The 15,612-nt window shown below is 42.5% G+C and overlaps 1 protein-coding gene across 2 annotated transcripts; it reads left to right on the top strand.

The window, feature by feature from the left end:
* The first annotated feature begins 701 nt into the window (after window positions 1-701).
* Window positions 702-8,752, top strand: LOC117328244. Of its 2 annotated transcripts, none has more exons than XM_033885707.1 (2): window positions 702-1,555; window positions 5,372-8,752. In XM_033885707.1, the coding sequence occupies exon 2, from the start codon at window positions 5,434-5,436 to the stop codon at window positions 8,389-8,391; it is 2,958 nt and encodes a 985-aa protein (XP_033741598.1). In that variant the 5' UTR covers window positions 702-1,555; window positions 5,372-5,433; the 3' UTR covers window positions 8,392-8,752. The 2 variants fall into 2 exon arrangements, with proteins under 2 accessions (XP_033741598.1, XP_033741597.1); XM_033885706.1 differs by having other exon boundaries at window positions 933-1,063.
* Window positions 8,753-15,612: the final 6,860 nt, after the last annotated feature.

Raw genomic sequence — 15,612 nt, 5'->3', positions numbered from 1 at the left:
ACCTCTTCACACACATCCTCAAACACGCACCTCTTCACACACATCCTCAAACACGCACCTCTCACACACATCCTCAAACACGCACCTCTTCACACACATCCTCAAACAGGCACCTCTTCACACACATCCTCAAACACGCACCTCTTCACACACATCCTCAAACACACACCTCTTCACACACATCCTCAAACACGCACCTCTTCACACACATCCTCAAACAGGCACCTCTTCACACACATCCTCAAACACGCACCTCTTCACACACATCCTCAAACACACCTCTTACACACATCCTCAAACACACACCTCTTACACACATCCTCAAAAACGCACCTCTTCACACATCCTCAAACAGGCACCTCTTACACACATCCTCAAAAACGCACCTCTTCACACACATCCTCAAACACACACCTCTTACACACATCCTCAAACACACACCTCTCACACACATCCTCAAACACACACCTCTTACACACATCCTCAAAAACGCACCTCTTCACACACATCCTCAAACAGGCACCTCTCACACATCCTCAAACACACACCTCTTCACACACATCCTCAAACAGGCACCTCTCACACACATCCTCAAACACACACCTCTTCACACACATCCTCAAACACGCACCTCTCACACACATCCTCAAACACGCACCTCTCACACACATCCTCAAACAGGCACCTCTCACACACATCCTCAAACACACACCTCTCACACACACCCTCAAACACACACCTCTCACACACATCCTCAAACACACACCTCTCACACACACCCTCAAACACACACCTCTCACACACATCCTCAATCATTAGATGAGCCACAATGAAGACTCGTAAGTCCTCATACACAGCGTAGATACACACAATGATACATAGTTACAGCCTGTACACTTAACAGCGTTCCAGTTGAGTGACGGACAGTGTGAGTGTGTATTTATATCTAAAGTGATCACACGTGTGTATATACCACACATTAACAACAATACTATTTCCGGTTTGCAGTAGTCTTGGAGATGAAAGCCAAAGGAGTGTGGCTCCTCTCTACGTCCCCATACAGGTATGGACACGGAATCGTTGTGTTAGTCCTAACAGGCTTCTAAATACATCACGTGATCAGATTATCACTGTAGCCGTGGTCTCGACACGCTTTGTATGTTTGTACTTTTGTATGTAACACAATGTACTATGACTGTGTACGTTACTTTCTACCTTGTGGGTTCCCAGGGAGACTACAAGTCTGTGTGCTGACACCTGTCGAGGTGTGGAGATGATAACACTTCTTCTGTATGTAATACAAACAGGAAATAACGAGAGAAATTCTCGTCTAAATACCGGAGTAGAGAGACACGATCATCACCCCTCGTACCATGTCACGGACCAGTGTACTGTGATGTAGTAGGACTGATAATATAGACCATACAGGCCCAATCTCAGTCCAATACGACTCCGTGATTCCTAAGATGGACACACTTCTCCTGAAGTGACAAAAATAATGGTGTCGGCGTTCCTTAGATAGACAAAAGTGTCTCCCTATGTAGACCAGAGGCTCGTAAGTGTCCAGTGTCTCCCTATGTAGACCAGAGGCTCGTAAGTGTCCAGTGTCTCGTTGGTGAACCAGACACATCTGTTACATCCTGTCTGATAGCGAAGATTCAGCACTTGTGAAACCCTCATTTCTTCTAACGATTAACCATATACACGTTTGACCGCATTACGCTATGTTAAATACACAGGTTGGCTGCGGTCCGTGTAACACTTAACAATTCAAAATTCTAAAATGTTTTAGAATTTTAGATTTTTAGATTTTTGACCGAAAACCTAAAATATAAAATTTCAAGACACAAGTGAGGTTTTTGGTCAAAAATCTAAAAATCTAAAATTCTAAAACATTTTAGTATTTTAAATTGTAAAGTGTTACACGGAACGGTTGCCTGTCCGATCGATCAGATTTATATATATGCGTCTGATTTTAGAAGAAAAATATATACACGTCCTACTTTTTTAAAACATTGGCCGAATTCAATTGCTGCTTTTGGTTTTAAGAAGTGAATCCAATGCATGTGAAGTATATTGTCCCTGATCAGACGGATATATATTGTCGCCTGATGAGACGGACATATGTTGTCGCCTGATGAGACGGACATATATTGTCGCCTGATGAGACGGACATATGTTGTCGCCTGATGAGACGAACATATATTGTCACCTGATGAGACGGACATCAATTGCCGTCTGATGAGACGGACATATATTGTCGCCTGATGAGACGGACATATATTGTCGCCTGGTGAGACGGACATATATTGTAGCCTGATGAGACAGACATATATTGTCCCTGATAAGACGGACATATATTGTCGCCTGATGAGACGGACATATATTGTCCCTGATAAGACATACATATATTGTCCCTGATAAGACGGACACATGTTGTCGCCTGATGAGACGGACATATATTATCGCCTGATAAGACGGACATATATTATCGCCTGATAAGACGGACATATATTGTCGCCGGATGAGACAGACATATATTGTCGCCTGATGAGACCGACATATATTGTCGCCTGATGAGACGGACATATATTGTCGCCTGATGAGACGGACATATATTATCCCTGATGAGACGGACATATATTGTCGCCTGATGAGACGGACATATATTGTCGCCTGATGAGACTGACATATATTGTCGCCTGATGAGACAGACATATATTGTCCCTGATAAGACAGACATATGTTGTCGCCTGATAAGACGGATACATATATTGTCGCCTGATGAGACGGACATATATTATCCCTGATGAGACGGACATATATTGTCGCCTGATGAGACGGACATATATTGTCGCCTGATGAGACGGACATATATTGTCGCCTGATGAGACTGACATATATTGTCGCTTGATGAGACAGACATATATTGTCCCTGATAAGACGGACATATATTGTCGCCTGATGAGACGGACATACATTGTCCCTGATAAGACGGACATATATTGTCCCTGATGAGACGGACATATGTTGTCCCTGATAAGACGGACATACATTGTCGCCTGATGAGACAGAAATATGTTGTCGCCTGATGAGACGGACATATATTGTCGCCTGATGAGACGGACATATATTGTCGCCTGATAAGACGGACATATATTGTCGTCTGATAATACGGACATATATTGTCCCTGATGAGACGGACATATATTGTCGCCTGATGAGACGGACATATATTGTCGCCTGATGAGACGGACATATGTTGTCGCCTGATGAGACGGACATATATTGTCGCCTGATGAGACGGACATATGTTGTCGCCTGATGAGACGAACATATATTGTCACCTGATGAGACGCACATCAATTGCCGCCTGATGAGACGGACATATATTGTCGCCTGATGAGACGGACATATATTGTCGCCTGGTGAGACGGACATATATTGTAGCCTGATGAGACAGACATATATTGTCGCCTGATAAGACGAACATATGTTGTCGCCTGATGAGACGAACATATATTGTCACCTGATGAGACGGACATCAATTGCCGCCTGATGAGACAGACATATATTGTCGCCTGATGAGACGGACATATGTTGTCGCCTGATGAGACGAACATATATTGTCACCTGATGAGACGGACATCAATTGCCGCCTGATGAGACGGACATATATTGTCGCCTGATGAGACGGACATATGTTGTCGCCTGATGAGACGAACATATATTGTCACCTGATGAGACGGACATCAATTGCCGCCTGATGAGACGGACATATATTGTCGCCTGATGAGACGGACATATATTGTCGCCTGGTGAGACGGACATATATTGTTGCCTGATGAGACAGACATATATTGTCGCCTGATAAGACGGACATATATTGTCGTCTGATAATACGGAACTATATTGTCGCCTGATGAGACGGACATATATTGTCCCTGATAAGACGGACATATATTGTCGCCTGATAAGACGGACACATATTGTCCCTGATGAGACGGACATATATTGTCCCTGATAAGACAGACATATGTTGTCACCTGATAAGACGGACACATATTATCCCTGATGAGACGGACATATATTATCGCCTGATAATACGGACCTATATCGTCGCCTGATAAGACAGACATGTATTGTCGCCTGATAAGACGGACACATATTGTCGCCTGATAAGACGGACATATATTGTCGCCTGATGAGACGGACATACATTGTCCCTGATGAGACAGACATATATTGTCCCTGATAAGACGGACTTATATTGTCCCTGATGAGACGGACATACATTGTCCCTGATAAGACGGACATATATTGTCCCTGATGAGACGGACATATGTTGTCGCCTGATGAGACGGACATATATTGTCCCTGATAAGACGGACATACATTGTCCCTGATGAGACAGACATATATTGTCCCTGATAAGACGGACATATATTGTCCCTGATGAGACGGACATACATTGTCCCTGATAAGACGGACATATATTGTCCCTGATGAGACGGACATATGTTGTCGCCTGATGAGACGGACATATATTGTCCCTGATGAGACGGACATACATTGTCCCTGATAAGACGGACATATATTGTCCCTGATGAGACGGACATATGTTGTCGCCTGATAAGACGGACATATATTGTCCCTGATAAGACGGACATATATTGTCGCCTGATAAGACAGACATATATTGTTGCCTGATGAGACAGACATGTATTGTCCCTGATGAGACAGAGATATATTGTCGCCTGATGAGACGGACACATATATTGTCCCTGATGAGACGGACATGTATTGTCCCTGATAAGACGGACATATATTGTCGTCTGATAATACGGACATATATTGTCCCTGATGAGACGGACATATATTGTCGCCTGATGAGACGGACATAAATTGTCGCCTGATGAGACCGACATATATTGTCGCCTGATGAGACGGACATATATTGCCGCCTGATGAGACGGACATATATATTGTCCCTGATGAGACGGACATGTATTGTCCCTGATAATACGGACATATATTGTCGCCTGATGAGACGGACACATATATTGTCCCTGATGAGACAGACATATATTGTCCCCGGATAAGACGGACACATGTTGTCGCCTGATGAGACAGACATATATTGACGCCTGATGAGACAGACATACATTGCCTATGAAAATCCGAGTGTCTTTTAGATTGCTGTAAATGGCACAGAATGAGCCATTCCTTGACGTGCATGGTAGTTGGATACTAATTTACTATAAATGTTTGCTTCATTTTCCTTTGAACACGCTGATTAAGCTTTCGTTATTTTTCTTGTCCTTATCTAAAGTGCCTGGTAGACTATCAACATGTTTATTTTATTCGACAGAAACTTGGCGGAGGATTATGACGTAGCACTTCTCCCTCAGAAAATCTAAAAGAGAACTGGGGATGGACGACGAGACGATTGATTGGATGCTTTCAGACGGTTCCATTGACGCTGTGTCGGGTGTACCACTATCCTCTGTCCTCTTCATGTTGTACTATGGATTCGAGCTAAAATATTTCTTCTTACAAATATCCGAGGAGCTCATGACCCGCTATCCGTTGGTACTTTATGATGTAGGAAGGTCGAGTGTTTATCTTGGCGGTAGTTGTGGACATGGATTTTTCCTGAATTCACGTCGAATTCCCGATTTACGCGATTTCGATATTGTGACAATTTTAAAGAAATATGATATCAGAACTGAGTGTCAGTATGACAAATCTAAACAAAGGGAACCCGACGTTGGTCAAAAAGCCGAAGAAGAAAACGAAGACAACCGCGACTTTTGTGCGAGTGACAAACGGATGAACGTTACGTGTGGATCAGACCCTGTCTATCTAAATGTAGAGTCGAGTGAGGCCGGATATGTTCTTCTCCGTAAATGTCGTCGGAACTCTGCTTCCCAGGTCTCTTTGCAACAACGCTATGTGTCCAGTTCTGCAGTCATGAAAGCGAGGTTCGAATACTGGGATGATGCCAAAATGTTTATCAAACAACGATATACAGGCCCATTTTTCACACGAGGGACAGCTGATGACACCGGACACATCCCTATCTTGTCGTTCGTGGTTACCCAAGGTCCGGCTGTGAGTGCTTTTCTGACAGACCGGAGAGCTTCCATGACTACCACTCTTCACACTGATATCGTGATCGCTTTGCCGTATCCAGGATGGCCCTCACAGGCACGTGAATGGCTATCACGTGAAAGGAAGTACGGATGGCCGAATGAAACTTTGAGACATGAAATACAGAATAATATAGGGTGCATGATAGTACCGGTCGGGCGCTATGGTAGTGATATGGAAGATTTCCAGTGGCGGGTATCCTTCTCACGTGCAGAAATGTTACTATCACGTTCCTTCACACGTGTTCAGCGTGAACTTGTTCATTTGCTGAAAGCCTTGGACATTGGTGGCTCGTATCACATAATAAACCTGGTGTATCGACTGATCGAGGATACCCCTGAAGACGCCTGGAGAAGTAAGAACCTGGCAACCCTTGTATTTACACTTGTTGACCAATACATAGCCTGTGTCTGCGAGCGTAGACTGCCGCACTACTTCATGCCGGCGCTGAACCTTATGGCGAAATACCAACGGGAATTTGTTGAGGTAAACGGTCGCACTAGATTTATAGATGACCATTTGGATGCGGTTCTGTTGCCCCTCCATGAACTCCGAATCAACCCTCTTGATACGTTATTGAATCAGGAAAAATATTTGTCATTACCCCAAGATATCCGGCGACGTGTGTTTGCTCCCCTTGTTGACGAGATGAAGCCGACGGGATCACAAAACAAGCGTGTTTACGTAGATACTCTTGTCTCGCTTGCCAAAGCTCATCTTCACCATGAACGTGTTTCCTTGGCTTATAGGTATGTTCAGGACGCGATGAAATTTAGCCGTAGATTGACCAAGGACACCGACATGGAGAGAGAGACGGACCTACACCTGACATCTGTCGTGTGTAGCTACATGGTTGGGGATACAGCGACCGCTATGACCAGCCTCCAAGAACTCGAACAGCTTCTGAATACAGATGAACAAGAATGCCAAGGTTGCGTGGATGTTCGGCGATCTTATTATCTGATGCTATATGGTCGAATTTTATTCACACGGTCCTTTCTTCCTGATTCCGAGAAATCTGTTTCGTTAACCTTAGCGAGAGAGATGTATCGTCGAGCAATGGACACGCTTGTGCCGGACACAACTGTTTACCTAGACAGCATTAATTTCTTCATGCGTCTTGGTGAAACAGATGAAGTCAACACTCTTATTACGTTTCTCTCCGCGTATCTTCTTTCTAGTGACGAAAGAGAGGAAAGTGTTAAAGACGTAATTCAACAGCCGGACAATACTAATGAGGAAATGATATCTGAAATGAACACACAGATTACAAGTCAGGATCGTAACGAGGAGGAAAAGACGCACCATTCATCTGCGACAGAGTCAATGGCAGACATCTCGTCACGTGATAGTCCGACGGACGTGCTGCCTGGGGAAGATCGTATAGACAGGGAGACGGACTTAGGTAATAATGAACATATTGAGGTAGTGTATGACCGTAGTCGTCTTGTGAGTGAGGAACCGCCGTCGTCATGGACACCATTGGGTGACGTCTCCACACAGTTTACAACGATGTTTGACGATGACGATGACAAAGAAGATTCGGACCCCTTTACAACAATCCCCGAGGAAATCAATAATTTAGACGCATATTTTATCCACAGAGTCGCTTTGGCAAAACGATATGAAAAGATTGGTATGTGTGAAAAATCAAATGAAATGTTAAGAAAGTTAAAAGAAAAATTGGAAGTGGAACATGGAGACGCTGATCGTATTTTCCCGTTAGTTGTGGAAGCCAGTAAAATGCTTGAAGAAACGTCCTATGCTCATGACTCAACCCCAGAAGAATGGAGAAAATTATTCAAGGACAACACTTGCTATATAACATACTGTAACACCGATTTGCCTATTGTCGACGACATAATAGCGACGCTCATCCGTCGGAAGGACGGGAAGGTGAAATTCACACATAGAGAAGCGTTATTACATTTCCAAATACAACATTTCAAAATGTTACACCAGTTCGCCCGAGCCCAGAGTACCGTCTCGGTACTGGAATCTGATTGTGAGAATAGTAACCGAGATGAATGTCGATGGTTACTTCAGCTTCACAAAGCCTATTTTGGCCATAAGACAGGTGACGACGTGGCCAACAAGGACCCCAGACGCGACCTCGGACTGGTTGACGGAGTGGTTGACGAAGTGGTTGCTAGAATTGACCAACTAATGGATGCTATCAAAACACACGAGATACGAAACGCAGCCATGGACGACATATTCAACTTCTCAGATTATTAACAGTAGCTTTATATATTATACTAATGTACTATCCTAAAACTACATGTCAATGAGCGCAAGCTATGAAGTGGGGTATCTAAAACCCGAGAGGATTGCATCAAAGAGGATTGCCATGGAAACAATTGTATTGCGGTAGCAGCATTATATAAAAGTGTGTCAACACCATCCAATGCGATGTTGTGGTAGTTGTAACCGACACAGTTGTTGCGGTACCCGTAGTTGTTGCGGTATCCGTAGTTGTTGCGGTACCCGTAGTTGCTGTGTCGCCATCTTTAGTAGATGTACAGTAACACCCAAAAGAAGGGATATCATGTGATTTATTACCTTACCGTTACATACATATTAAAGTATAACTGTCCTATCCTCAGTCTTAATTTTAAATAAGATATATCTTTAAAAAAAGATGAACGACATAGTTTTAATGCTGGTGGTTATTATGTTAACCTGCTGGTGAAATATATTAACTATTAAACTAATGCGTTTCAGCAAGGATAACAAAATTATATCAGTTTGAATCATTTTTGGTGATAATAAGACTGCATTTGAATCGGGAATATAATTTTATTAATGTGTCATTGGAAAAGATACACCCATTTATTAGGTCATCTGACCCAAAGGGTCAGGATGACCTATAGCCATCGTGCTTCGTCCGTCGTCGTCCGCCGTGCGCCGTCCGTAAACTTTTTCTTTCAAAACGCTACTCCTCCTTAACCCTTGGGTGGATTACTTCCAAATTTGGTTTAAAGCATCATCGAGGGAGGGCAATCATATTTGATATAAATGAGGCTGGTCTGACCCCTGGGCCCAATGGGCGGGGCCCCAAAAAGGGAACTTTTGTGAATTTTTACTATAAAATCCTACTCCTCCTTTACCCTTGGGTGGATTACAACTAAATTTGGTGTGAAACATCATTTGGGGAGGGCGGTCATATTTTATATAAATGAGGCTTGTGTGAGCCCTGGGGCCAGAGGGGCGGGGCCCCAAAAAGGGAACTTTTGTGAATTTTTGCTGTAAAATCCTACTCCTCCTTTACCCTTGGGTGGATTACAACTAAATTTGGTGTGAAACATCATTGGGGGAGGGCGGTCATATTTTATATAAATGAGGCTGGTGTGAGCCCTGGGGCCAGAGGGGCGGGGCCCCAAAGGGAACTTTTGTGAATTTTTGCTATAAAATCCTACTCCTCCTTTACCCTTGGGTGGATTACAACTAAATTTGGTGTGAAACATCATTGGGGGAGGGCAGTCATATTTTATATAAATGAGGCTGGTGTGGCCCCTGGGGCCAGAGGGACGGGGCCCTAAAAAGGGAACTTTTGTGAATTTTTGCTATAAAATCCTACTCCTCCTTTACCCTTGGGTGGATTACAACTAAATTTGGTGTGAAACATCATTGGGGGAGGGCGGTCATATTTTATATAAATGAGGCTGGTGAGACCCCTGGGGCCAGAGGGGCAGGGCCCCAAAAAGGGAACTTTGGTGAATTTTTGCTATAAAATCCTACTCCTCCTTAACCCTTTGGAGGATTTCAACCAGATATGGTGTGAAACATCATTGGGGGAGGGTGGTCGTATTTTATATAAATGTGGCTAGGGTGACCCCCTGGGGCCAGAGGGGCGGGGCCCCAAAAGGTGAACTTCGGTGAATTTTTGCTTTAAAATCCTACTCCTCCTTAACCCTTTTGTGGATTTCAACCACATTTGGTGTGAAACATCATTGGAGGAGGACAATCATATTTTATATAAACGAGGTTAGTGTGACCCCTGGGGCCTGAGGGGCGGGGCCCCAAAAGGGGAACTTAGGTGAATATTTGCTATTAAATCCTGGTCCTCCTTAACCTTTTGGTGGATTACAACCAAATTTGATGTGAAACATAAGGTGACGGCAATCATATTTTATAATGAGACAGGTCTGACCCCTGGGGAAAGAAAGATGGGGCAAAAGGAGCGCTTAGGTTAAACATTTCTTAAAAATGCTATTCCTCCTTAATGCCTTAATTGATTACAACCATATTTAGTATGAAACATCATTGGGGAAGGGCAATCCTAATTAATATAAATGAGTCTTAAATTTTGTCTGACCCATTGGACAGAGGGGCATGCCCCAAAAATGGGAACTTGGCTAAAATTTTGCTTTAAGATGCTGCTCTTCCTAGATAAGCTAAATGTATAAAAACTTAATTTGATCTGAAACATAACTGGCTGCGTATAGATAATTTATGGTAATAATGCTGGATCGAGGGGTGTGTCCCTGCTGTAAGTGTTTGTCAGATGACCGTTAAGGCCCATGGGCCTCTTGTTCAGCTTGCATTCAATCTTAACTTTGTTTCGTTTTTAACTGTATATCTGCATTTTGCATTTACCGCTACATTGACCAATCACATACTTCATCTTGACCAGTAACGCCACCTGTCGCGTCATATCCGGGTACAAAAGAATATCATACGGCTATGCCGGAAAACAATAAATATTGCTTCTGAAATTCCTGGAAATTTGGACAGGAAGGAAGAGGGCGAATATGGAGAAAACAATAAAAAAAAATAGTATATCATGATTACTTGTATTGTAGCGGTATCCTCACAGAAGTTATCAAAGTTCAGATTTCAATATTACAGGGAAGAGAAAATGTTAAATCTGGGGACAGGCAAGACAGGGTTGGAACGGTGCTTATAGGCAACAATGTATTCCCGAGGGACGGGGCCTAAAAATTTGTGTCGAAAACATTTTTTCATTTTATTTTTTTGTTTTACACAAATCTTTGCTTTGGTGTGTGATGCATTGAATTCTTTATCGGATTTACAATTGCGAAGTTCGCGGGATATGGTTCGTTCGTTAGATCTGGAAGACAAGGGTACAGTAACACAGTAACAGGAGGAAGATCAACTCCATCATACGAAACGATGGAAACCTTATTGTTTGTATCTCTGTCATTTCTTTTTGTTATCTATTTGGTATAAACATCAACTATGATGTCATTGTCTATTTGAGTTCTTAATATGGCATTGAAATTAAAAAAATTACCGTGAGACGACCAATATTTCCGTAAAACATATCTCTCTCCTTATTTTATTCGTTCCTTTTTCCGGGGGGGGGGGGGGGGGGGGGGGGGGCACACTGTGTCCTTTCCCCCACTCGTGAACATGTAAATTGATAATACAAAACTGTAAATCACCGCCTATGATAGAGACGATGATTGCCAAGGCTATATGTCTACTACAACAATACATACATTAAACTTTCCTTTCTCTGTTACTACGGGCGTCCTTGACCTTTCTGCTGATTACATTTACCCTTCAATATTTGTGGTTTTAAGGAAACGCTCATATCCGGCAGTTTCTGCGTTTTGACTACTAAATGATGCGTTGACATCAAAATACTAATATGAACTCGTTTGATTGTATGAATCTACATATTAAGCATGAGATATAATGTATACACCTGTGTGATCTACAGGGACCATAACACTACTGACAGGAATATACGTCAATATCGGTACACTCTGTACACAGGTCGAGGTGACAACTGCGCCATAACCACCAACAACAAATCTAGATGTGGTGTACAATATAGTTATGGCGAATTAGCTATCTATTTGTGGTCTATCTAAAGATGACGGGGTTTCACTAGTAACAGAAGGATCTCGGCTGTTCCCGACATATTGGACGTGCATTGCTATGCTGGGGTTCTTGCGGTGAACAAATAAGATATAATAGATATTACACAACAAGAGAATTCCAAACTTGATACTGAGGTTTTATTTTGTTTTATTTATTTATTTTTTGTGTTTAACGTCTTATCAACAGCAAAGGTCATTTAAGGGCGGCCTCCGATGTGTGAGAGATGCGTGTGTGTAGTGTATGCCGGTGTGTTTTGGGAGGCTGAAGTATGTCCGTGTTTGTCTCCTTGTGGAAGCGCGAAGCTGGTGTCGACTTTATAGTGCGAGCTCACTGAAGCATACATCATACGGTCACCTTATACTGACAACCGGTAAACCAGTAGTCTCACTCCCAAAATGCTGAGCGTTAAGCAAGATTAGCAGCTACCATTGTATAGACTCTGCTATGTCTCGGTCACGGGACAAATCCCAAAGCCCTCCTTACGGCGGCGAGCAATCAACTAAAAGCCAAATGTGAGGCAGTGTCAAGAGAGACACTAGGAAGAAGAAAGTTGCCTTGAAAGAAGAGAAAATATCAGAGTTCCGTTTAAGTAAGTAAAACGGAACTAGGAACCAGTTCCGAGTTCCGTTTAAGAAAAATGGATCTGCAATGTATTAGCTGTACGGGTTTTGGTTCCAGTTCCGAGTTCCGTTTAAGAAAACTGAAGTACTAGTCTATGTATTAGCTTTATTGGTTTTGATCCCAGTTCCGAGTTCCGTTTAAGACAAACGAACTACTATGTATAAGCTTTACGGGTTTTGGTCCCAGTTCCGGAACTAAGAACCAGTTTTACGGGACTTGGTCTTAGTTTTCAGTTCCGTGTATGAAAACCGAAACTTCGAACCAGTTCCATATTCTATGTACTTTATCTCAATAAGAGACCCGACTCTGAAGAAGAAAAACTACATGTGTCAAATGGGTGCAAAGTCATTTATCATTCACGTATGAATTTTACGGGAATTGATCCTAGTTTTCAGTTCCGTTGAATAAAAACTTAAACGGAACTCGGAACTCGGAACCAACTTCTTGCTCCCTATAGGACCGGCGTACACTATTCATCCCAAAAGTGTCGTCTTTTTTTACCTCCAAGTTTGAGAGTGGTATATTTTTTTCCGGGAGAACGTACGATTTTGACGTAAGATACGAAAAAGTTATGAAAACCTTTGGTGAAACGCACTTACGAGCTTCATATGTTTTGCATAAAAAAAACATAAATATTTCGTTGTAAGTTACGAAGCTTTGTGAAACGGTAACCTGAAGTCATATACCACTAGTGGTATGTCTTTACACAATAGCCCGAGAGGGCAATACATCAGCGTATTGCGATGTAAAACGACTATTGAAAACGGAAATATAATATTTCTCAATGACATCAGAGGCCGAATTTCCAGCGTTCCTATATCATTATATACCATGGAGTATATATATACCATGGAGTATATATTAACCAGCGTTCCTATATCATTATATACCATGGAGTATATATTAACCAGCTTTTCTATATCATTATATACCATGGAGTATCTATTAACCAGCTTTCCTATATCATTATATACCATGGAGTATATATTAACCAGCGTTCCTATATCATTATATACCATGGAGTATCTATTAACCAGCTTTCCTATATCATTATATACCATGGAGTATATATTAACAAGCTTTCCTATATCATTATATACCATGGAGTATATATATCATTATATCATTATATACCATGGAGTATATATTAACAAGCTTTTCTATATCATTATATACCATGGAGTATCTATTAACCAGCTTTTCTATATCATTATATACCATGGAGTATATATATCATTATATACCATGGAGTATATATATCATTATATACCATGGAGTATATATTAACAAGCTTTCCTATATCATTATATACCATGGAGTATATATATCATTATATCATTATATACCATGGAGTATCTATTAACCAGCGTTCCTATATCATTATATACCATGGAGTATATATTAACCAGCTTTCCTATATCATTATATACCATGGAGTATATATTAACCAGCTTTCCTATATTATTATATACCATGGAGTATATATAAACCAGCGTTCCTATATTATTATATACCATGGAGTATATATTAACAAGCTTTCCTATATCATTATATACCATGGAGTATCTATTAACCAGCTTTCCTATATCATTATATACCATGGAGTATCTATTAACCAGCTTTCCTATATCATTATATACCATAGAGTATATATATACCATGGAGTATATATTAACCAGCGTTCCTATATCATTATATACCATGGAGTATATATTAACCAGCTTTTCTATATCATTATATACCATGGAGTATATATTAACCAGCTTTTCTCGAAACTCTGTGTCGTCAGCAGTCGACATCTGACGTTGGGAACTCTCACACACACTCAAGTTCCAATCATCACGAATTATAACACGATGCTGTGCGCACGATACTGTCACGATTTATAACACCTTAATACAGGTATAGACGTGATGACACACCTCTTTTACACACCTATAGGGAAAAATATAGGTGTGACGTCGACTGTGTCACTTTGATCTCATATTTGTCAGAATCTGTCCGACAATAATGTCAAGCAGAACAGAAACGACAGAACCATCACCGTAACACTACTGATAGACTGTGGGGAGGGGGTCCATCACCACAACAATACTGATAGACTGTGGGGAGGGGGTCCATCACCACAACAATACTGATAGACTGTGGGGAGGGGGTCCATCACCACAACAACACTGGTAGACTGTGGGGAGGGGGTCCATCACCACAACAACACTGATAGACTGTGGGGAGGGGATCCATCACCACAACAATAGTGATAGACTGTGGGGAGGGGGTCCATCACCACAACAACACTGATAGACTGTGGGGAGGGGGTCCATTACCACAACAACACTGATAGACTGTGGGGAGGGGGGTCCATCACCACAACAATAGTGATAGACTGTGGGGAGGGGGTCCATCACCACAACAATACTGATAGACTGTGGGGAGGGGGTCCATCACCACAACAACACTAATAGACTGTGGGGAGGGGGTCCATCACCACAACACTGATAGACTGTGGGGGGGGGGGGGGGGGTCCATAACAACAACCATGCTGATAGACTGTGGGGAGGGGGTCCATCACCACAACAACACTGATAGACTGTGGGGAGGGGGTCCATCACCACAACAACACTGATAGACTGTGGGGAGGGGGTCCATCACCACAACACTGATAGACTGTGGGGAGGGGGTCCATCACCACAACAATAGTGATAGACTGTGGGGAGGGGGTCCATCACCACAACAACACTGATAGACTGTGGGGAGGGGGTCCATAACAACAACCATGCTGATAGACTGTGGGGAGGGGGTCCATCACCACAACACTGATAGACTGTGGGGAGGGGGTCCATCACCACAACAACACTGATAGACTTTGGGGAGGGGGTTCATCACCACAACAACACTGATAGGCTGTGGGGAGGGGGTCCATCACCACAACAACACTGATAGACTGTGGGGAGGGGGTCCATCACCACAACAATACTGATAGACTGT

Source organism: Pecten maximus, chromosome 5, assembly GCF_902652985.1.
Source record: "Pecten maximus chromosome 5, xPecMax1.1, whole genome shotgun sequence".
NCBI classification, from domain to species: domain Eukaryota; kingdom Metazoa; phylum Mollusca; class Bivalvia; order Pectinida; family Pectinidae; genus Pecten; species Pecten maximus.
Note: the sequence above shows the minus strand (reverse complement) of the source record. Positions and strands in the feature narration are given on the sequence as shown.